The sequence below is a fragment of the Mesocricetus auratus genome, unplaced genomic scaffold (genome assembly GCF_017639785.1).
Source record: "Mesocricetus auratus isolate SY011 unplaced genomic scaffold, BCM_Maur_2.0 Super-Scaffold_6730, whole genome shotgun sequence".
Taxonomy (NCBI): domain Eukaryota; kingdom Metazoa; phylum Chordata; class Mammalia; order Rodentia; family Cricetidae; genus Mesocricetus; species Mesocricetus auratus.
In genome coordinates this window covers 104,199,072-104,223,066 of record NW_024429184.1, presented here as the reverse complement: position 1 = coordinate 104,223,066, position 23,995 = coordinate 104,199,072, and the positions used below count along the sequence as shown (strand labels likewise).

At 36.8% G+C, this 23,995-nt stretch overlaps 1 protein-coding gene across 3 annotated transcripts in view; it reads left to right on the top strand.

Moving 5' to 3' along the window:
* Positions 1-23,995, top strand: part of Prr16 (proline rich 16) — a 264,124-nt gene that overhangs the window by 138,646 nt on the left and 101,483 nt on the right. The window contains exons 1-2 of one of the 3 annotated variants that reach the window (XM_021226622.2): positions 12,179-12,323; positions 15,540-18,032. In XM_021226622.2, the coding sequence (XP_021082281.1) occupies positions 12,306-12,323; positions 15,540-16,295 (774 nt within the window). In that variant the 5' untranslated portion in view covers positions 12,179-12,305 and the 3' untranslated portion in view covers positions 16,296-18,032. Of the gene's footprint in view, positions 1-12,178; positions 12,324-15,539; positions 18,033-23,995 lie in introns of those variants that run through there. The other 2 variants (XR_005875749.1, XM_005069125.4) reach the window with 2 other exon arrangements.

Sequence of the window (23,995 nt, the reverse complement as noted above, 5' to 3'; positions counted from 1 at the left end):
AATCTATTGAGATGGGCAGAAGGTAAATTGTCTCTTTGCTAATAGTAATAGTCAAGTCAAATCTGAAAATTAATAACTATGTCAATTTTATAGTTTATCATATTATTGTTTATTAAATGATTGAAATTTATTATACTCAGTGACATATATATATATATATATATATATATATATATATATATATATATATATTAGAAAATTTATCAAGGATTACCAAAAGTCTTAAATATCACAAATCACTCAGTTCACAAGATAGAGAAAACTGGCTGCTGGGCTCATCTTCCTGCATGTCTTGGTCATGAAAGTATAAGTGATCTCTTAGAACATCAAATGGATGCAGGAGCCCACTTGTAATTCAAGCCCTGGAAAGCAGAGCAAGATCACCAGAACAGGCTAGTCATATCAGGGTTGATTGAGAGACCCTGTCTCAGTGAATAATGTGAAGAGTGATTAAGGATGACTCCAACATGAGTCTCAGACCTCCACTTGCATTCATAAACAAATGTGCACCAAGCACACATGTGTATATTTATGTATATATGAGCTCACACATATGCAAAAGTACAAATGCACACATTCTCACAGCACACATGCTCCAGGAAAAAAATAAGGGAAACAGACACACTTGCAAATGATACTCAGTTGATTAACTTACTGCTTGAGGAAGACTCAGGGGGAAAGTGTATTTTGATTTTAAATTATATTGAATCCTTTTTAATGTACCAAAAGAGTATAATTCTATAATGACTTCACGTCATGAGTCTTGTCCATTAAGCCATAGGTGTCAGAATGGTAGCCCCTTGGTTATATCCTGCACACATCTTAGTTCCACCTGCCCACTCACTTACTCTAAGTGCATAGTTGTATTAAAACTTAAATTTCACAATAAGCCTCCCTACCTTCTCTTAAAATCTTTCCAGAAGGCCGTGAAATAACCTCATCTCATGTTCTCCCTGCCCAGCTGAATCCTTGGCTATGCCATCACTTCCTCACAGTACATTCACACACACCCTCTTTTTAATGTTTGTTGGGTCTGCTTTCTGAAGACTTAGAAAATGCTTTATCAACTGTACACTAACTACATATATGTATGTAAATGTATAATGAAATTGACCCTTCAAGAATAAATGCCATTGAATAGATATTAGCACTAATATTTTTAACCACATTATATAATTTTTAACCACATTATATAATTCTTGTTTCTCTCATGTGCACTAAGAACCATGTATCTAATTGTTCACATATTACATTTTTGAAATTGAAAGCATTTTTGCAGTATTACATAATTTTTGATTTCCTTTGCAGTATTGGGATTATCTTAAATGCCATGCCTGTCTATTTTCTTTAAATTAGACCTTGTTGTTGTTTTTCCTAAGCCAGCTTTGTTTGAAAAGATAAAATAATATTGTAGAATTCTATGTTAGCAGAATGATCATATGCTAACTAATTTAAAGAATAAACACTTTGCTAAATCACAGTGGGTTATTTACATTGTTGGACCCTAGGGGACTTTGACTTTTATAAATAATTGGAAGTGTGATTATAAAAAAAGAATCACACTTGAAATATAAAACTGAGGGCCTTCTGTATTGTTATACTTCATAAAATGCACTGCAATTAATGGGGTTTATGTAGTTTTTGTGGGACTGTGGTGCTCTGTACTTTAATATACGGAAAGGAACATATAATGTGGTTTTACAAATAAGGAATACTTTAGAGTTTTTTTATATTAGCTGTATTAATGTTTGAAATAAGTTGCAAATCATTTAACATTTTTCTTCATCACTTTCTGGAGACTGTGTATTTATAATTCTTTCCAATGCAGTTTTGTTAAAGAAAAACAAAAGTAGGTTTTACTATAAAAACTGTGTTCTCCAGGGGGAAAGAAAACGGTGCATGTTGAAGTCTTTCAGGGATTTAGCCACAGAATAATAGTCATGAAAGGTTAATTCTCAAAACCTTGAGCAGATTTAAATGGCTCTTCACTCCCTGTGATGAAGACGGTCATTGTTTTTCAAATTATGTTTAATTTATTTTTATAAACGGTATCTAGAGTCCCCTGACAGGGAAGACAGATGCATGAAAAGCCAACTTTATGAGCGTTCACATTTTAAACTTCCTCTTTCTCTTTCATCTCATATATTGTGGTTCATTAAATCCAACATGAAGTTATATTTTAAAATGAAACTGCGGATTCTCCATTAAGAATGCTAGAACTTAAGCACAGGAAGGGATGTCACAATGCTTGCATGCCCTTATTAATCAAGGATTATGTTCCACCATGCTATCCTACTAAGCATACTCCCATCATATTCAAGTGAAAGTGGGTACTTTCAGGTTGAGAAAGTTATTCCAAAGATGAATGTTAAAGGTTCTCAAATGTTTTCACTATTGTAAGAATAAATACAGTAAACCCTTCCTGTTTGCATAATTTTCATTATTATCAATGAGTTTGCTTATCACATTTTTAATGACTTGGTTTATGGAAACTTCTTTTCACTTCCTCCACATTCTAGAAAATCCTAGAGGATCACATCACTTTTGCGTACATCTTTAATGTTGTCCTATTACCTCTGGCAAAGGCCAAACCCTACAGTGTTGTGTGAAGATATCTGCCCACCTGCGTGTTGTTATCAGTTAATCTTTATCTTTTTGTCTTCATATGGTTCTTCATTTCTCTTCATGTCTCCTTTTATTAACTAAATATTCCCCCAAATGAACATGTATATCCACACTATCCCAGCTATACTCTATACCACATTAGGTGAGTTTCTACCTCTGGAACTCTCATTCTCTTATGCAAACTGCCTTGTTTTACTAGGCTCTCTCTCTCTCTCTCTCTCTCTCTCTCTCTCTCTCTCTCTCTCTCTCTCTCTCAGTGTGTGTGTGTGTGTGTGTGTGTGTGTGTGTGTGTGTGTAGCATATTTTAAGAAATCTCTAGTGCAAAGGAACAAGTGATCCAGAAGATACCTTACTGCTGATGTTTGCAGGACTTTTTCCCCCCACTAGGGTGATATTGATATTTATTGGCAAAATACTGGCAACTTAGTCCATTTTTTTTCATTTTCACATTTATAAATGCAAAATGATGGAGATTGGTGACCATAAGATGATGTTTGCAAGTTACAGGTCCCTTATGCCAAGATACAACCTACCCTTGAAAATGATTGAAATGATGCACGCCTGAGTGTACACTCAGAAGATGCAAGTAGATGAAAATTTTCCATGAAGTATCAGGAGAAGTTTGCTATTCATTAAAAGAACAAAAAATATCATGGAAACAGAAATGAGTTAGTTGAGTGCATTTCAGTCATGATCTGTGGGTTATGTTTGTTGAAGAGAAAAACAAAATCAAAATGGTTCACTTATTAAAGACAAGCAAATAACAGACTTATATGACTGTATCTTGTAGTACACTTTAACTCTGGGAGTCAGTTGCAGTTTTAAAATAAGATTTATAATAAAAATTGCAAATAAAATACCACACACTGAAATTAACCAGAAGCAACTTCTCTATTTTGCAGTGAGCTTCTGTACAGTTATAGTAGTCATTCAGTATGAAAACTGTGGAGATTCAGGTTGCATTTTACACTTTTACTATTAACTATATTTTAATGTACTTGTGCACTACCAAAAATGAAAATTCCATGACAGAGTTACAACCCTCTCAGATTATTCTGTTACATGTGTAGAGAAATGGTTGACAGGAAAAAAAGCCTTATATTGCTTATAAATCTGTGTCAGTGAGCTTGTAGTAAACCAGTCCTTTCCTATAAAAATATATTAAGCTAAGTTTTATATGTAGACTAAGCTGTGTTTTCATGTCATTTTCTCCTTTAGTACTACTTATGTGTTGTCTCATACTGAATAGAAATGTGGTTGATATACGGCAGATACTATGTTAATTCATAAAACAAAGTTTGTATTACACATGTTAATTATCACCATTACCATGAACAATAATATAGGAAATTTCGACCATTTTAAAAGCAACTCAAAACTGTTTATAATCAGATTCAAAAGTACTTAGACCAGGTTTTCAGATCATATCCCAGGATTGAGTCACAAGGAATAGAGGATGTGAGACATATCTGGCTTGTCCGTTTAAGATACTGGATCTCACTATGTGAGAGGTAAGATTCAATGTCACTACATTGGCTTGACTAAGGCATGCTCTAAGCTGGAATGTTGCCCAAGAATAGATACATCTGAACTTAATGAGGTAAGACCAGCTTGACATAGAACCAAAACTCATGCAATTTCTGAAAACTATTAACTAACCGAAACTGACTACAAATTCCATGTGAGGAAAAGGAGAGCTTAGGATCCTGGAGAAACTGAAAATATGGTTATCATAGAACTCTCAGATCAGGAAATCCAATCATGAAGAAAAGCTGAAGACTCCCAAACCCCCTAGCCACGAAACCTACCCTCTCAGCTCTAGCAGAAGGAGGGAGAGCAATGAGGGTTCCTCACAGGATGTTTATGCTCTCGTTAGACGAGCTGTTTTGTTGTCTTTGTGCCTCACAATAAAATTGAGAGAGGCTCCTCAAAGGCAGAATATAGCTTTTTCTTTTTTCAGAGGGCCAAAAGGAACACCTTAGCTTATAGGGCTGCTTGACTGAACACTGCAAGCACTGGAACAAAGAGGGCCAAGGGAGGCAAATAGTTCCCAGACTATGATAACAAAATATCTTTCCTGGAATGCAGTTCAATCACTTCTGACTAGAATTGATACAAAAGTTTTAGTAATTAATGCAGAAACTTGCAGTGGGCCAAAGCTTAGAGTGTGTCAGTGGGTGCTCAGCCATGGTGAACAACCTATATTATTACTTCTCTCCCTGTCTTACTCAGGGATCTCTAAAGGAAGGGAACTGGTAGGATGTATGTATATGTTAAAAAAGGGGATTCCTAAGAATGACATTTTGGCTCAGGCAATCCAACAATAGCTGACTCACTACCTCAAGGCTGAACATCCTGCGATGTTAAGTTCTCAAGGCTGGATGTCTCAGCAGATCCAATGTGGTGAAGGCCTGAGAGATTTGTGGAGAGCTGCTGGTCTTCAGTATGTGTTGGAATCCCAAAGACATGGGTTTGAACACGGGCAAAGAAACCAAAAGCTGTCATAGCTGCAGGGCAGTTGAACTTTGCAGTGAGCCGGGGACAAACACACAGGTAATATATGTCCCTTCATCTCAGCTTCCAGCAGGAAGCACCCACCATGTGTAGGGTGGGTCTTCCTGCTTCACATAATTTTTTCAAGAAAGATCACTGGCTGAAGTGCCCAGTGTCTTGATTTCTAGTTGGTACACAGATACAATCATCTTGACAGCCTAGATTAGCCATCACACACTCCAAGACTCAGCATACTTGGTGAAAGTTCGAAAAACGAGTCTAAGAGTAAGTGGCGGGGCACTTCTGGACATGACAGTATGACCGTTTGCCCAAGAGCCAGGAAATAAACATTCTTGCATGGAGAGTGGAAATCATGAACCCCCATGTCAAACTGAGAAATGATGAACAATAGATGGCTTTGAAGGAATGGAAGTCTGTTTTACCCATGTGGCTCCTGGTAAGTGAACCTGATTGCAGTCATTGCTTCCCCACCCCCACGGAAGTATATGGGTAGTGCAAATTAGATTCAATAGAATATTATTAAAAAACATTTTAAAAAGAAAACACAAAGTGTAGGTGGTAAGGAGTGGGGAATGGATTTGGAAAGAGCTAGTCGGAAGAGTAGGAAATATGATGAAAACATATTGAGTAAAACATGGTATAGTGGTGCATGCCTTTCATCCTAGTTCTCTGGAAAGTGAGGCAGGTGGATTTCTGTGAGTTTGAGACCACACTGGTCTACACAGTGATATATAATATATACATGTACTATAAAGAACATAGATGAAACAGCTCACTGACTGGTTGGCCTATGTAACTAACAGTGGAATTGTTGGGAAATGCTCATTACTCTGAAAATCTGAAGATAGCCTCATGTTCCAAGGCTACTAGCCTACTTGTCTTCTGGAACCACTTCACATCTGTTCCATGCATGTAACTGAGCCTTTCCAGAGACCATGAGAGAGGCCCAAGTCATTCTTGCCTTTTTAATGTCTTACAGATCCTTTCACATAAATAAAATTAGAAGCAAGACCAAATTGTGGAATAAATTAAATGTTTCCATTTGCTACATTTTTCTAAGATAAGTACAATTTAGAGTAATTTGGCCAGTCACACTATAATTACAGGGTTTGCTCATGCATACAAATCCACATGCCCTCTCTCAAGCATGCTGTCATTTAGCTGCAGAATGCAAAACTGTGATGGAAAACTATTTCCTTTAATCCCTACACTAGATCATTTGGGCAAACAGATAAAAATGGAGCATGTGAGCTATGGACTATAAATGGAAGGCAGTTTCGCTCTTCCTTTTAGTGATGGAACACACTCAAGACTGCCTCTTTCTTGCTTCTTTCCCTTCAGGCTTAAGTTCCGTCCATCCCAGGCTGAACAAAGTGCTGTGTCCGTCAGCGTTTGCTTTTGGCCACTGAGTGTGTACTGATCATAATGGAAAAGCACATTCTTATCTACGCTTCTTTTAGTAATACTTCCTTTGACTCATTCATTTTTCCTTTTAGATTTTTGCTACAGACAGCAACAGTTTCAGGTAGATGTTTTAATACCCTAAATATTTCAGAATCAATAAATCTTCTGGTAAAAGTCTCAACTGGAGATAAATTCCTCTTTTTCACTGTTGAATTTTGTAGTCAAAATTCTTGAGGTTGAGAATTGTTGATAAGTTACCCCAGAGAAAGACTCATGCATATTGAAATTTTAAGATTATTGAACTCCATGTTATGATTTTAATTAGCTAAGGTTAGTAGCATTTAGGAAAAATCTAGATACAGTTAGAGTTGTATTTAGTGACAAATGCATGCTTCAATTCTCTCAGTCTTTCAGGAGTTGGAATGGAAGAAGCTTTATCAGAAGCGTTGGAAGCAAATCTTTGCTTCCGTGAACAGGAAGAGAATCCTCCATGTCTCACCAAATCTCCTTGCCTTCTCTTCCCTCCTACTCCATGTATATCGTTCTAAGCTATATGGATTAATGGTTCTGATGGCCTTAAAAATGACACATAATCCCTGAAATCATGACAGGGATAGGAATAAAGGCAAGGAGTCACTTAAGTCTGAGTCTCTATTCCATTCATTCACTAATTGACATCTAATACATCAATTCAAAGTCACTGCACTGTGCCATGCACAGCAGAAAGTTAGCACAAATACAGAATTGCTACTCATGAACCAACCATATAGCACAGGGACAGGGCACAACGGGAAGGAAAGGAATCCCTGAATTTTGTATTTGGGGTTTATCTACTTTTACTGGATTGGACTTCAGTGACATACATTAAGGTATTTTTTTGTCTTTGTAAATTTAATAGTTCTACAAGTAATATACACAGAGTATCTTTCCCTTTTTAGTGATATGTTATACCTGGTCATATATTTTATAAAGGTGATTTCTCTCTATTGTGTCATGTTCTTTGAGCAGATCGATTCCCCGCATCCTCCCATTCCTTCACGCTAACCCTTATTCTCTCGTTAACATGTATTCTTCTCTCAGCCTCCATAATTATTCTATATCATTCACATACACACTGATATTTGTATCTGTGCACAGTCAAATATCCACAATGAAGTGAAAGACACATTTGTCTTGGTGAATCTGACACATTTTGCTTAATGTAATGATTGATACCCTCTCAAAAAATTTTAGCAAGAATATTATTTTGTTTTCCATTGACTCAATAAGGCTTCATTTTGAATATACCACACACTTCCTTTATCCATTCATCTGTTGGTGGGCATCAAGACTGATCTCAGAACTGGATTTTTGCAAAGAACCCTGGGATAAGCATGACTATGTAATATCTCTGTAGCATGTTGACTCAGAGTCCCAGGAAATACACCCAGAAGTGGTATAGTTGCAACGTATTGTATATCTATTTTTAGTTTTTAACCCCATACTGATTTATATAGTGACTGGACCAGATTTTTCCTCAAGGAGTTTATGAAAGTTCCCTTTGTCCACAAACTCACCAGCATCTCTATTTTGTTTTCTTAATGGTAGATATCCTGATTCTAGTGAAATGCAATCTTAATCTATTTTGAATGTGCATTATTTTCCCTGTCTTATTCCTGATTTCAGGGGAAATGCTTTGAGGCATTATACGTGTAGTTTAATGTTGACTGTAGGTTTCCCAAGAAGTTTTATTATTTTATTGATGTAATTCTGTTTCTTCAGAATTTTTATCACAAAGGATACCTTTATGCTGTCTGTTGAGATTACCAAGAGGCTTGAAATCTATTAATGTTTTACATTATGTCTTCTTTTCTAATTTAATTTTCATATGACTTATTGGTCAATAAATATATCACTTTCTTCTAAATTTTACAATTTAGAGCATAGATTTTTCACACACACTCTAATGATCCTTTGACTCTCACTGATGTTGGTTGTGTATGTTTACCTTTTCATTTCCAATGCTATTCATTTCAATCTTGTCTCTTTGTCTTGTGGTTAATTTGCCTAAAGTTTTCTCAGTCTTTTTTGTATTTTCTAAGAGCCACCACTCTACTTCATTGATCCTATGTGTATTCTTTGTATTCATTTTATTAATTTCTTTCCTGAACATTTTTGCTTGTGTCTACTTATTATATTGTTTCCCTAAGATTTTTGAAGTATGTTATATCATTATATGTTTCAGATTTATTTTTTAAAATATAGAATTTCTAGTTAGAAATTATCCATTTAGAATAACTTTTGTTATATTCCATAGTGTCTAGTACTTCATGTTTTCATTCAATTCTAGGATTTTCCATGGTCTCTTCCATATTTTTTAGTAAGCCCTTCATCATACAGTACTGTGTTGATCAATCTCCTTGATATGGGCACTTTCATAGAGTATTTTGCTGTCAGTGCCTAATTCAATGATCTTCAGGGCTTTGGGCTTTACCTGTCTCAATCAGCACGGGAGTGAAGAAAGGACACATATAGCAGAAAAGCTGGGATTGGGTGGTCTGTGTGCTTGGATGGAGACTCATTAGCATCCCAGCACTCAGGTTACTTATTATACACTACTGAGTAAAGAGGAGAACTTATTGTATTCAGCTGAACGGGGAGGCAGGTTTGTTGCATACAGCTGAATGAGAATGAAGCAGGCTAGCTAATCTCTGCAGGGCAACAGTTTCAGATTGCAGTCACCAGGATGGAGAAGCTGTGGTTGACATGTACTGTGCACTAGTTTTATATAGAAAGCAATCCTTCCTAACATCTATAAGTCGAGAGAAAGGCTTTGCCACTTAATTGTTTGTTGGTTTGGAGCTTTAAACAATAACTACTCTGAGTGGAATGAGATAGTTTCAGTACAGTTTTTTACTTTCATTTCCATAATGACAAAAGATGCTCAGTACCTTTTTGTGTTTACAGTTCATTTGTGCTTCTTTGAGAAGTGACTTTTCTGATCTATTTTCTGCCTTTGGTTGGATTACTTGATCTTATTATTTCTTTTCTTTTTATATTGTGCATATCAGTTCTCTAAATGACTGGTCAATATTCATTCCCTTATATATGGGCTCTTCAATTTCTTGAGTGTAATTATTTTATTACCCTGAAGTTTTGTAAACTGGATACAATCCCATGTCAATTATTAATTTAATTTCCTAAGCTACTAGAAACTTATTAGCAAGTCATTGCTTCTGCCAATACCTTGCCCTGTTTCCCTTGTGTTTATCACCAGGTTTCAGAGTTTCTGGCCATAATATGATCTTCAATCTATTTTGAGTTGATTTTTTACAAAAGGTAGGATATAAAGGTCTGCTTTTAAGCATCTACATGTGAATACTCAGTTTTCCTAGAACCAATGTGGTGAAAAGGTTGTATTTCCTAAAAGTAAGCTTTAGCATATTTAAAAAATATTATTATTGTTGTTGTGTTGTTATTACACCCTGACTGCAGTTTCCCCTCACTCCTCTCCTCCCAGTTATTCCAACCACACCTTCCCGATGCCCCTCCCCATCTACTCCATCATTTCTCTTCCACAAAGGGCAGGTCTCCAATGGATGTCAACCACACATGGCAAATCAAGTTGCAGTAAGATATAGGCACCTTATATTAAGATTGGACAAGGCAACCCAATATGAGGAATAGGGTTCCTAAAGCTGGAAAAACAGCAACATGCCCTGTTCTCACTGCTATGAGTCCCACAAGATTATTAAGCTACACAACTGTCACATGTTTGTAGAGTGCCTAGGTCTGTCCCATGCTGGCTCCTGCTTTTTTGTTCAGTCTCTGTGAGCCCCTTTGAGGCCAGGTTAGTTGATAGTCTCTCTCTCTCTCTCTCTCTCTCTCTCTCTCTCTCTCTCTCTCTCTCTCTCTCTCTCTCTCTGTGTGTGTGTGTGTGTGTGTGTGTGTGTGTGTGTGTGTGTGCGCGTTCCTGACTCCTCTGCCTGCTACATCCCATCTTCCCTCTCTTTTGCAGAATTTCCCAAGCTGTTTCTAATGTTTGGCTTGTGGGTCTCTGGATCTATTTCCATCAGTGCTGGATGAAGCCTCTCTAATAACAGTTGGGCACCAATCTATGAGTATAGTATGATATCTTTAGGGTTAGGAGGCTTATTTATGGCATCTTCGGTAAAGAACAAATCTACAGATTTATTTTCTGGATACTATTTCACTGCTCTCTGTGTCTACTTTGTTCTAATATGTTACTGTATGCTTTGCCGCAACTCGGTAGTGCACTTAGAAATAAGGCATTTCTGCTATCCTGTGTTGTTGATTTTGCTCAGCATTGCTTTGGATAATCACAGACATTTGAGTTTTCACATGAATTGTAGGACTGTTTTTCTACATCTGTGAAGAGTTTTACTGGTAATTAGATGTGGGGTTAATTTAAATCTGTGGGCTGTCTTTCTGTAGTATTACTATCCTAGCAACATTATTTTCTTGGTGCTAAATCATGTTACGTCGGGTGACCTTTGGGAATCTCAGCACTTTTAGGTTTCCCATCACTTGTGTGCCTGTGTGCTCACATGTTCATGTATGTATACACATATGTGGGTGTGTATTTTTATTTGTGTGGAGGCCAAAGGTAAATATCAGGTGTCTCATCAATTACTCTGTGTCTTATTTCTTGAGATAGTTTCTCTCACATAATTCAGCTAGACTGGATGGTCAGATTTTATATGTGGGTTGGTTTCTGAGGGATTGCATTAAAAACATGATGCTTGTGTAAGAAACATTTTACCAAATGAGCTATCGCCTCCATCCTTCCAATCACACCTATATTGGTTCCCAGAGGTCATTCTCTCTTTCTTCCAATTTGGTGTTTTGTTTTGTTGCCCTGACTCCTCTTATTCCCAGCTTCTTACAAACAGAAACTCTTTTCTGCAATTTTGTTAGCTTCGCTTAGTGAATCCATTTATTCTACTCTATGTTTACCTCCTCAGCCACTGAGTAATGGACATTTAGCCTATTACTAGTCTTTTATTTATAGTTATTTGCTTATGTATATGTTTTGAACTTTAACAAGCCAAAAGAAACAAACAAAAATCCTACAAAGAAAACCATTATGGGGTTCCATGCCTATAAACATATTAGTTTTCTTGGAGTAGGCTGAAGTTTGTTCATAAAAAGAGCTGTACCTTGCCTAGTTTGTAAGGTGTTCATAACAACCTTGCAATGTGATTTTATATCTGTGTTAGCAATATACAAATTTCTCATTCACTCAAATCCCAACCAACAATTTCCATTAAAAACTGCATTCTTGAGCTACTCCTGCCCCTCATCAGCTGCAGCACTCAGGGCAGAGGCAGCTGCTCCTCACCTGAGCAATACAGCAGAGCTGGCCCTGCAGGTGTAGAAGTGGAAGAACCATCCCGAGGACAAGAAAGACAGAGAGCCAGCCCTGCCCCTTGCTCATTTGCTCATGGCTGAAAGGAATGAACTAGCTAGGGCAATCAATGCTGGGAGCTCATCCTGGTGATGAGAACAGGGGAAAACTGGTGGGCTAAAGAACTCTGCAATAATTACCCAGGCCCAGAACCAGGTTTCTGATTGGCCCACCCCAAAATCCACCTCATCTGCAATCTATTTGAACACAGGGAGTGGAGAGACAGGTGGTATCAGTTCTGTGGACGCTGGGCTGCTGGATCTCCAAGACAGGGCAGCAATGGAATGTACAAGAAGAGGCCCAGTGAGGGCCCAGCATGGATGGTGCAACAAAGACCAGAGATTCTTTGTGATGAATGCCTACATGTAAAAATGTATGGATAATGGGGTTTACTTGGTGTCTGTGCCACATTGCAGCTTCCATGATAAGATTTTCACCTTCTTTCTTTCCCCCCATGTTTTTCTTTTCAATTTTATCTTGTTTTATTTATGGTGGGGGCAAGTGAAATTAGCAGGCATGATGTGAAAGACACAAGGAATAAGTAAACAAATATTAAGAAAGAACAAAAAAAAAGTATTCTCCCTGACTAAGCCATTGGCATTAAAGTCTATATCCTTTTTCTTTAGTTTATGTATTTTAAATTTCTATAAAGATTGAGGGTTTATATTCCTAATAAATTATATGTGCATCTTAAGGAAATCACTGTCACTTATCAGCTTCCATACCCCTATTTTCTTATGTTTGTGGGTGTTCTTTGATGGAAATGAATTTGGAATTTTTTCATTCATTTAATTACCTAAGTTTATATTGAGACCATGATGTTTGTTTATGAAAGACATGAGTGTGTCTGCTGCTAGTATAAACACCAGCCTCCTCAGTATAATCTACTCTTCAGTAAAGGAACATGCCCACTCCTCTCAGTTTAAAATTAAATTATGCTATAATAAAATTCCAGTGGTTTTCATTCAATATGACATACAATTCTAAATTGTCTTGAGGTATTTGTAATTGTGTAAACATCTGATGCCTGCCAATTTATAATTTATTAATGTTAATATGCAAAACAATAGATTTCATTATATTATTTTCAAATACATTCCATTGTATTTTTCTCATATGTACTCTTTATTTCATCTCTTATCCCCTTCTTTGCTCCTACCGGGTCTCCCACTCCCCACGAATAGTCCTTTCATGCTACATTTTTCCTAATTTTTGATGTTCTATAATTCTGATGCCTTTTTGTTATCCTAAATGTTTTGTAATTCTTTTTCTGTGTCCTGTACTTTCGCTGTGGTATGTTGTGAAAGAATTTATATATTCCTCTTTGAAACTCTATGTAATTTAGCTAGAATGCACTTCTGTTATAAAAATATATGTTAACACATTGTCTCTGTGAATCCTGCTTCTCTCACTTCTGGAGCTGATTTTGAAACATGTGGCACTTTATTGCAACACTCTCACAGTGTAGCAGCTAGCTTGCTCTCCACCTCCTGTCTCATAGCGCCCTTCATCAGTAAGGTCTCCTTTCAAGCACCCATGATGTGTTCTTTTCATCAGCTCTCTCTGAAGACATGCTTGAACCATTGCTCTTCTGCCAAATAGATCTCAAGTCTCAGGAGGGTTGCACCCACTTATTGCAAAGGGTCTTAGTCCCGCTGTAACATCTAACATGCTGTTGAACACTTGGAAGTCATGCTTCCACTGTTCCTAGTCTAAGACCTTTAAGATCATGCTGATGTCAGGCAGTCCCACTAGGTGGCTTGCTCTATGAAAGCAGTATTGTTTTCTGCATTTTATTACTTTTGCATTAATAGACATGCAGAAATGATACTGCTGATATAAAGATCAGTTAAGAATTATCAAACCTCCAGGCTTGTCCCAGTATTTTTCCATCAGCTGCATGTTTTTCACAATAGATGAGGTTTTATTTTGCTGTGGAAATTTAGTAGACTAAAGGCTAGGAGTAGTTATCTTCCCAGGGAAAATAGACTACAGCCATAATGAGTCAAGATATTTTCCTTAACTCTTACATCTATTAGTCCTCCCATAACTGAAATTTCTACATATCTGACTAAGAACTAGAGAACATGTCAGTAGCCTTATGATACTTTTTGAGTAAGCTTCCTTTAGAACATTTCTCTTAGAGTAATTGAGCAAGTTCTAAAATTATGTCACAAGTAGCAATCAGAGGGAAAGAAACCTAAAGAAACAATCTTCATAGCATTTATTAACAAATATTTTCTGAGACCCCATAGATACCATTCATTACTTAGAATGCTACAAGGAAGAATAATCAAAGACCTGCACAAATGGGCAGGGTCCACATGGAAAATAGTATTTCAGTGCATGTTGCTTCTTAACATGCAATTCAAAATTATATGAATCCTTTGAGTGAAAGAAATACAATTATTTGTAAGTATTTAATAAATTAATGTGACCTACAGTTACAGGAGGAGTGGAAAGTTTTACATGAAAATTGACTCCTGAACTAAGATTTTTTTTTAGATTTGTGGGTACTGATTTGGGGGTGGAGGATTTCATGAAGAACTAGTACTGTGTAATAATGTTTTGTGTCAGGAAATGAATTGATAATCATGAGAGTTTAAAAGACCTGAAAGATTTTTTTAAAGTTACAAGTGAAGTTGTAGTCTAGAACTTTTTGAATTGAGACAAAACTGTGTCATCTACAAAGAACTGCATGATGAAGTAATAAACACAAGTCACAAATATCACAAAATGTTTTATTGGAGCTTAAGATTTTATTCTGAGCCTCATTTGGCTGTCCTTAACATGTTTGGGGGGCTGTCTTAGTTATGTTTTCTATTGCAGTGAAGGGACACCATGACCATGGTGACTTCTATAAAGGAAACACTTAATTGGGGATGGCTTACAGTTCAGAGGTTTAGTCCATTATCATCATGACAGGAAGCATGGCCGCATGTAGGCAGATGTGGTGCTTGATAGATAGCAGGGAGTTCTACATCTGGATCTGCAGGCAGCAGGAAGAGAGAGAGACACTGGACCTGGCATGAGCATCTGAGACCTCAAAGCTACCCACAATGATACATTCTCCAACAATTCCATATGTACTTCAACAAGGACACACCTCCTAAGTGTTCCACTCTCTATGGGCTTATGGGGGCCATTTTCATTCAAATCACCACAGGGGCTAAGAAAGGACAGTTATCTTATTAAAAGCCCATATATTATCCAAATTGTTCAGATTATTTCTCAGCATGGAAATGATGCTTTGTAACTTTCTAAATGCTAAACCAGATGTGAAATTTCACCTTTTTATTTTTAAATATTGGCCATATTTTTGCATCTGAATTCTACCTTGGGTTTTGATAGCAAAGCCAAGCAGAAAAATAGCATATCAGACTCTAGGTTTATGAGGTTTTGATTTCAAACAGTTGGTACTTTGTGTGATGGTTACTCTCTCTAGATTTGTTGACGAAAGTCTTTAGGTAGCATTGGAGTTACCAGCCAGGGCTTACGTAAAGCGTCAAAGCTGGCTAGAATAGAATAGTTTTGTGTGTATTGTGCTTCCGGTTGCTCTTCAACACCATTACCTTGTCCTTTCCACCAGGTGGTTGACCAGATTGATACCTTGACTTCTGACCTACAGCTGGAGGATGAGATGACTGACAGCTCCAAAACAGACACTCTGAACAGTAGCTCCAGCGGCACAACAGCTTCCAGCATAGAGAAGATCAAAGTGCAGGCCAACGCCCCACTCATTAAAGCTCCAGCGCACCCATCTGCTATCCTCACGGTTCTGAGAAAGCCAAACCCACCACCACCTCCTCCAAGGTTGACACCAGTGAGGTGTGAAGAGCCTCAAAGGGTGGTGCCAGCCGTCAATCCTGTAAAGACCAACGGCACCCTTCTACGGAATGGAGGCTTACCGGGCAGACCCAACAAAATTCCAAATGGAGACTTCTGCTGCATACCCAATAGTAACTTGGACAAGGCTCCAGTGCAGACTCTGATACACAGACCTGAAAAGGACAGGAGTCCCCAAGCAGGGCCTCGGGAACGAGTGAGGTTCAACGAAAAAGTACAATACCATGGCTACTGTCCTGACTGTGAGACCCGGCATAACATAAAAAATAGGGAGGTCCATTTGCACAGTGAACCAGTCCATCCACCGGGAAAGCTCCCTCACCAAGGCCCTCCCTTCCCTCCTCCACCTCACCTCCCCACTTTCCCGCTAGAAAATGGGGGACTGGGAATAAGCCACAGTAACAGCTTCCCCCCTCCCACTCCCGCAGCCGTGCCTCCCCCCACTGCACCCAAACCGCAGAAGACCATCTTGAGAAAATCTACCACTACCACAGTGTGATGGCTGCCACTTAAGAAAACTTTTTGTTGGTTTTTAATTTTCTATATGATAAACGTAAAATGATAAGTAATGAGCACTTTCTACTCAAGCAATAAAAAGCCCAAATATATTAATCTGCATTCAACAAAGGGGCATACAAATCACCTGGTAAGTATGCAGAGTGGCGCTTCTGTACTGGATGTACATTGTTTGACATGTTCCATCATGAGAAACTGCCGAATAATGAGGAAGTGTGAATGCATTTTATGTTGCGCAATTGACCTAGGACAAACTGTGACCTTCAGATTCCAAATGTTTTCATTTATTATAAGAGATGGGCTATGGAATATTTTGACTTGTTGATAAAGCCAGGGCAACTCATTTCATTCATGCCTAACTCATCTATGCATTGATGATGCATTGATGATGTCCTCCCCTTAATCTAATGTTTTTTAATAAGAATTTTAATACTGAAGGACTATTTTATTATTTTTCTAAAGATATTTGTCAATAATTTTGCATCATGAAATGCTGAGGATAAATACCAAAAAGTTTATTTTCTATACTATACAATTATGAATCATGTGTTCAAATATATGTGTAATAAAATATTTTGAGCTTTGGAATTATGTCAATAAATAATAGTAAATAATGAGAAAGCCTAGTGTACCTGAGGATTAATATGAAGCAGGGGTTCCTTTAACCCCTTGCTATCAATCACTGAAATGGGAAGCAAATCCCAAGAGTTGGGACAAGATGACACTGACTGGATATCAGAATTTCTAGACAAACTCTCATAACCCATTTGGTAAGTACGTCCTTCCAACAGTTTCATATTATACACCTCCATTATGATACATCTAGAACCATGTGTTGAAAGCCTTGGACGTTGTCAAGCATTTTTCAGGACACACTATGGAGAAGAACATTAAAAGGCTGGGATTTTTGCCTCCTGTCCACTTTAGCAAACTCAATGTTCCTTAAAAGACATACGTTAATAGGAGGGAAAGTGGAGGTGTCTCTGGTCACAGGGTATGTTCAGCATGGCCTTTTCCCTTTCCTCTTCTGACTTAAAGATGGCATGGTTTTGCTTTGTTTTGTTTTTGATGTCCCACAAAAGAATATTTTTCTCCTACCATCAGATACAAGTCTCTCTCCTCATTACTATTTGTCAACTTAAGAAACTTACCAAATCATGGGTCAGTCAGTTCCCAGCTGCACTGATTTGAACTTATATGATGTTTTGCTTTGGAGCTGAAACTAATTTATCGCCCATAACAATCATTGTGAGGATTGTGCCAAGGCCAGAGGAGGTCTGTTAAGAGGTAACAGTGAAGAGAAACATCTTGATGGGAATTACTACATCCTGATATCTGAAAACTATTTTTAAATAGTTGCCTTTTAATTTCAAAACCTTAACTTTTGCTGCTACAGGGAGGTAGTTTTATGATTTGGAATACCCTTTTAAACAGCTTTCTATTGAAATATGACAATGTATTTTTGGGAAGAATATAGAAAAATAGCATTTATTATTTAAATGAATGATTGAATGAACAAAATAAACGAGGAACAGAAAATGTCCTGTTTTATCATTTTTGCTTTGTACATGAGGGTGATGTAAGCTTAGTAATACAATATTTCATAAAGATATAAGACAATAATGAAGAAAGACAATGACTTGGTATTTTGAACTGTATGATCAGTGTATTTAAGAAATACCGCCCAGGTAAATAAATAATTGACTTGTTGAATACCAAATAATGTGTTCTTAGATTTTTACTCCATGATTTGTCCTGAAATAAAAATTATTGTAGTTACATCACCATTTTAAATTTATTATATTAGTGCCTTTTACACTCCAAACTAGTGATAGCTCCTGAACTTTACTTTCTTCCTTTAGTCCGACTTTCTTTTCAACCGTTACTAAGAGCTAACAACTACCATCTGGAATCTGATTTTGATCAAATCCTGGGATCAAAGGAGTGAGCTCTGTTACTCTTCACTCTTGTTTAAGCCAGAGTGGCCTTGAACTCAGAGAGCTGCATCTGCCTGTCTCCTGAGTCCTGGGATTAATGGTGTGTGCCACCACTGCCTGGTTCTATGGCTTGCTAGTATGGCTGCTGGAATTAATGGTGTGTCTCACCATTGCCTGACCTCCACGGCTTGTGCTTTGCTTTGTGTTCTGAACCCTCAAGCAAGCTTTAATAAATCATAAATAATCTAATACCACACAGAAATGAAAACTTTCTCCTAGTAAAGCAAATTGAATAAACTGAATCATTGAAATTGCTTGAATAAGGACATTGGCTTATATCCACAGGAAAAACATTAGAGATCCAAATCCATATCTCTTCTTCAAAATATAGACAAACTTTCTGCATAAAAGACCATAGTCTTTTGCTTAATTGGTGACTACATCTCTTCTTAAATCAAAATATTTATAACTAAATATTTGTTAGAAAGTCAAGTCAAATTTCACCTAAAAACTTCTTGATCATTGACTTATAACACACACATATATATGTAATTAAAAAATAATTTATGTACCAACATAAACAGTAGAGTAAAATGCCATCAAGACTTTAAATATATTTTAAATCTGTGGTTTTTTTCCCTTTAACATAGAGTACACTGTACTGATGTGATTTTTGCAGAACTGATAAATTTGCCACATTTACTGGAACCTGTACTTTGAACCCATAGAAACCTGTAAACTTTGTGACTAAATTAACAGAGAGCATCATAATATTTCCCTGGAGACATGCAATTAAAATGTCACTAATGGCAGACTAGTTTTTGTAACCAGTCAACATTGCTAGCCAAATTGAAACATGGACATGAATATTCTGCTTACCATGGATCAGAGCATTAGGAAACATAATAACCATTCTTCTTTCTAAAATGAAACACACAGATCAGAATGCTTTATTTCCTTAAAAGCAGCTACTTGTTAGGATAGGCATTGTGAACTTTTATTTTCATAGAGTTTGTGGCTATTCTCCATTGAAGGTGTGGTTCCTGCTGAGTGTAGCATAGCAGATACTGGCTATGAAAACAGTCCTTCGTGGTGCAGTGCAAAAATATATTTCCACAGACATGGCAGTTATTAATTAAAGCAGAGTGTGAATGGCTCTTATTTTTCAGTATAGACAAGTATTTTCAAAATTTAAAGGCTACTTAATAATAACAAGAAATTAGAGAAATTCTTTTCTACCTCTCAATAAATGTAGCAATTTTGTAAAGGAGTCAGTTTATGACTTTTAGAGGATGTATTTTAATGAAACAAGGTTTCTCTGTGTAGCTTTGGCTGTACTAGAACTTGCTCTGTAGACCAGGCTGGCCTTGAATGCACAGAGATTTGCCTACCTCTGTCTCCCGAGTGCTGGAACTAAACGTGATCAAGGCATCACCTATGGGGCATAGGATGCTATTCAGAACCTTTCATCTGTAGAGTTCAGTTATGGCTCCTTATTTGGAGTTCTGTGAACAAATCCTGAATAGTGACATTTTAATTGTATGTAATCAAGTCGGGAATCATTTCATGCCTGGATTCTACATGGCTGATACTCATAATGATCCTGAAACTTCTGTTTTTTTTTTTTCCCTCTCTTTCCTTATTCTTTTTGGATAACATATTTTCCTATAATGTACTATTAAAACTGGAGCAAAATATTGTGCTATTTTCTTTACTAAAATACTGATAATTTCCAAGTGAGGAAATAATTTATGAGCAACAGAGTGTTTTTTAAGTCACATCACATAATTAGGTAAAGTGCTTCGGCTATGACAATTACCAGGCATTATCATAAAATCGCACAGCATTTTCTGGGTCAGTGTGTAGCTGTAGCACTACAATTAAGTTCTCAGAGTAAACATCTCAGAGCTTTAGAGTCATCCAACTTTGGTGACTATGGAATAATGACAGGCATGATGCAATTGTTAAGGCATGTGGCTGTGATGAACATACATTGAAGTTAGCTTCACCTTCTTAAAACAGCAATTATGTGGGTGGTGTTCCATAACTTAAAATCATCTTTCCTGGCTTTTGTGGAAGGAGTGTATTTTTTCTGGGCATTTTTTTTTGTTGGCAAGACTCCTCATGTCTTTTTCATCCCTAAACATCAACATTTAGTTGTGTTTTTCACAGCCCTGAACTCTGCACAACTTTTTTTATATTCTGAATAGTTATTTTGATGCTTGGAATGGGTTTACCTAATGTTGTTTTGACATTCTTAATGTGTCTGATCTTTACAGGATATAAAAGAGGATTTCAGACAATTTAACCACCATTTGAATGGAATGAATCCCTGAATAATGCAAGCCTCATTTTCTCATGTATAATAACATCAGTGTCACTTGTCAGTTCTTTCTCTAAATTCAAAAACTATTATTATGAGTCTTTCTCTCAAAAGGTCTGATTCTATAGTATTCAAGCTGCTGAACCTTGGTGTGTCCCTTTGTGCACTAGTGTTTCGTTTTCTAATTTCATCTCTTTAACACTGACCCCGAGAACTAAAATAGCTCTGGTTCACAGTGGGACCTTTAAGGAACCAGTGTGATAGGACCCTCACTAATCAGAGTTGCCATTCTTTTGTTATTAGACAATGGATGCAATTTCCTTCACTCTTAAAATATAACTGTTAATTCTCATAACATCAAAGGCAATTTTGGACCAGATGATATGTGTGGGGGGAGTGGGGTGCAGGTTCATGAAAGCAAGATATCTGATGCCAACTGTGTCAAGGAAGCTTACTTTCTGCTGAATACTCTTCAAAATGCTTTGTGTACATTAATTTTCATTTATCACATCATTTTTTCTCCTTGGAACCTTTGTTATTACCTAAATTTTACAAATTAGCAAGCTGTGATATTGAAAATCTGGTGCTTAAGATCTTAGAGTCTTTTACGGCAAAATGTTAAAATTGAAGGGCGGGTACATATCCTACATACCTCACTTTCACTATCACCTTTAGAAGTAAAGCATTGACCAAGCATTGCATACAGATAATCTGTTGAAACCAAGTTAATTATCTTTTAGAATTTGCGTGCAAATTTGTTTCTTCCTATATAGTGAGAAAAACTGCATTTTTGAACTAGTCAGGAGTACCTAAGTCTCCACGCTACCATAGCAAATAACTCTAGCATCTATGCCTTCCTAGGCCCACAGCAGCCATCTAGAAAATAAGATGTGAAGATCTAAATTTATCTTCTAGGGCAGCAAGAGCCAAAGTAGGTGGCACTGAAGACACTACCTCAGACTTGCATGCATCGTTAGTAACACTGATCATATGAACCCATCTTTCTTACTACCATTTCCAAAGACAGGAGGGTATACAGTGTCAATAACCTGATCCGTTAAAGGTGACCAAAGAGTCCCATCCCTTTAATATTATGTTTTGCTGCTTTCATTTCAGCACAGCTAAGATATTTTGTTATTTTAATAATAAATAAAGAGAAAATAAATATATCTGGGACGAGCTATGTTAAAAACTCAGTAAAGGAAATTAATGTCTTTGTGCATGTGGTGAGATACAGATTTTATTTTAGCCTCTAAGTAAATTATAAGACTGTCTGAGACTACTAAACTACCTATATTATTTTACATAAACATTTCAGAATTGCTTACTAATTTTTCCTTTAACAAAACCCCTTTGAAAGAGCCTTAGTTGTTTTATCCCAGCAACCCAGAACTTACTTGGTAGTCTGGGTTGACTTCAGACTTTCATTACCTGCTTCAGCCTCTGGGGTGCTGGGATAACCTGAGCCAGTTTAAAATTATAAATAAAGAATTGTTCAATACATTAGGTTACTATATGCATAACTTTACTCCAAAAGATGCATAAACCTAATTTGACTATATATACTCATTATATAAAATAGACAAACATGCAATCCTACTCCAGAAATATATGTAACTGGTCATATACATTGTAGCATTTATATTTTCATTATGATTCAGAATGATGATGTATTATTATAAAACATCAAATCGAAACCACATTGTCTAGATTTTACTCACTTTTTTTCTCAATACTTAAGAGTGTTAGGATAAAATCACTTAACCAGATTCTGAGGCTTTCTTTAAAATGAAGACACACAAGGCTGGTAATGCAGCCCATTGGTGCCTTCCCACTGTACATAGGACCCATAGTTCAATCCTGAGTAATAAACACCCAGGAAAACTAAATAAACGGAATTAAACTAATGGTGCTAATTTTTATTCTGAACCTGGATGTACTTGTATAGCCCTGTACCATAAGGCAAAGAGAGTGATGGCAGCAGAAGGAAGCTGCAATTGCACCAACACACGCTTAGGTGAAAGCTTCAGTAATTTCATTGGCGTTGGGGCTGACATGAAAAATTGATGAAGCAGCTTCAAGGTTCAGCAAGGCTGGAAACTTCACAACTGTTGAATATAGAGAATCAACAAATTGCTCTTTTTCCACATAGGTGAGAAACATCTCCTGAACGCTTTCTTTTTGTTTGTTTGTTTGGTTAGTTTTTGAAGAAACGGGTTTTGGAAGAAATCTTAGAAATGAAACCTGGGCCTTGAGCATGCTAAAAGGTTCTAACCCGAGGGACACCCCTGTCGTACTCCAAGCTTTAATAGCATCCTCTAGATTAGAGCTAAGTAGACGATGGATAGCTAACCACTATGTACTTCTACTCTGCAGTTTCTCCAACAGTGTTTTGTCAAGTTGGCTGGAATGAAAGCACTTGTGCTGGGAGAAGTGAGATGCATGCACCACTCTGCTCAGACATACCGTCTATTTTACTTACCTGCACAGCTCTGGTTCTTTCCCAACTTAGGTCTGTCTTGTGGTCACCACAGAAGAGACCTCTATTCTCTTACTTTACAAATCCCTGCCCAGCCCTTTGACACCATACTTTCTGCTCCCTATGTGATATATCCTTTCATAATTTTATTATTATTATATATTCTTCATCCTCCACCACTATTTTATGTCTTAACAATTTCTCTTGTGTTCTCCATCTGAATGTGCCACCTGCTAACATGTTGGTATTAGGTCCTAATTATTTAATGTGTTTAAAAGCACTTTAGCAGGTGTAAAACAACAAATAAAACTAAGCCTTGTCATTAATCTCTGATACTTGAAAATACTTATGTTCCTTGCTAATCTGGTAAGTTTATTGTGTTTACTAAGGTAAAGCCTAATGACATTTTATCTGATTTATGAAGTGATTATTTTACTGAAATACTTTCCTAGCTGTTGTTATTATTAAGTAACTCCGATTATTTTCCTCAAACACAGACAGATCATATATACAGGTCTAATTTTTTACTTTGTTAATTAGCAAGTCAGAAAACAAACATGATAGAAATCTGAGGAGAATACAACCATAAATTATAACTTGTTTAACCAAACTGCCTCAGTTTTTCATTGCTTTTGATAATATGCAATATAAGCATGAGTTAACACGTTTAGTATAGTGCTTTCAAATTATATTTGTTTAAATAAGAGGTAAACCATAGAGTGTTTTTTTTAGAAGAAACAGTCTATGTTGTAAGTCTGACATGACATAAAGTGTTATCTTGTTTGGTCATAGTTTCCAATAAATATGAATAAATATTCCAGTAACATACCTTTCATAACTCATGGGAAAAGTGCTAAAATAGACCACAATGTCATCTCACATTATGATCATCTATTTCCTCCTAATTCACATCACTCTTCATGATAAAGACAGAGAATTTTCAA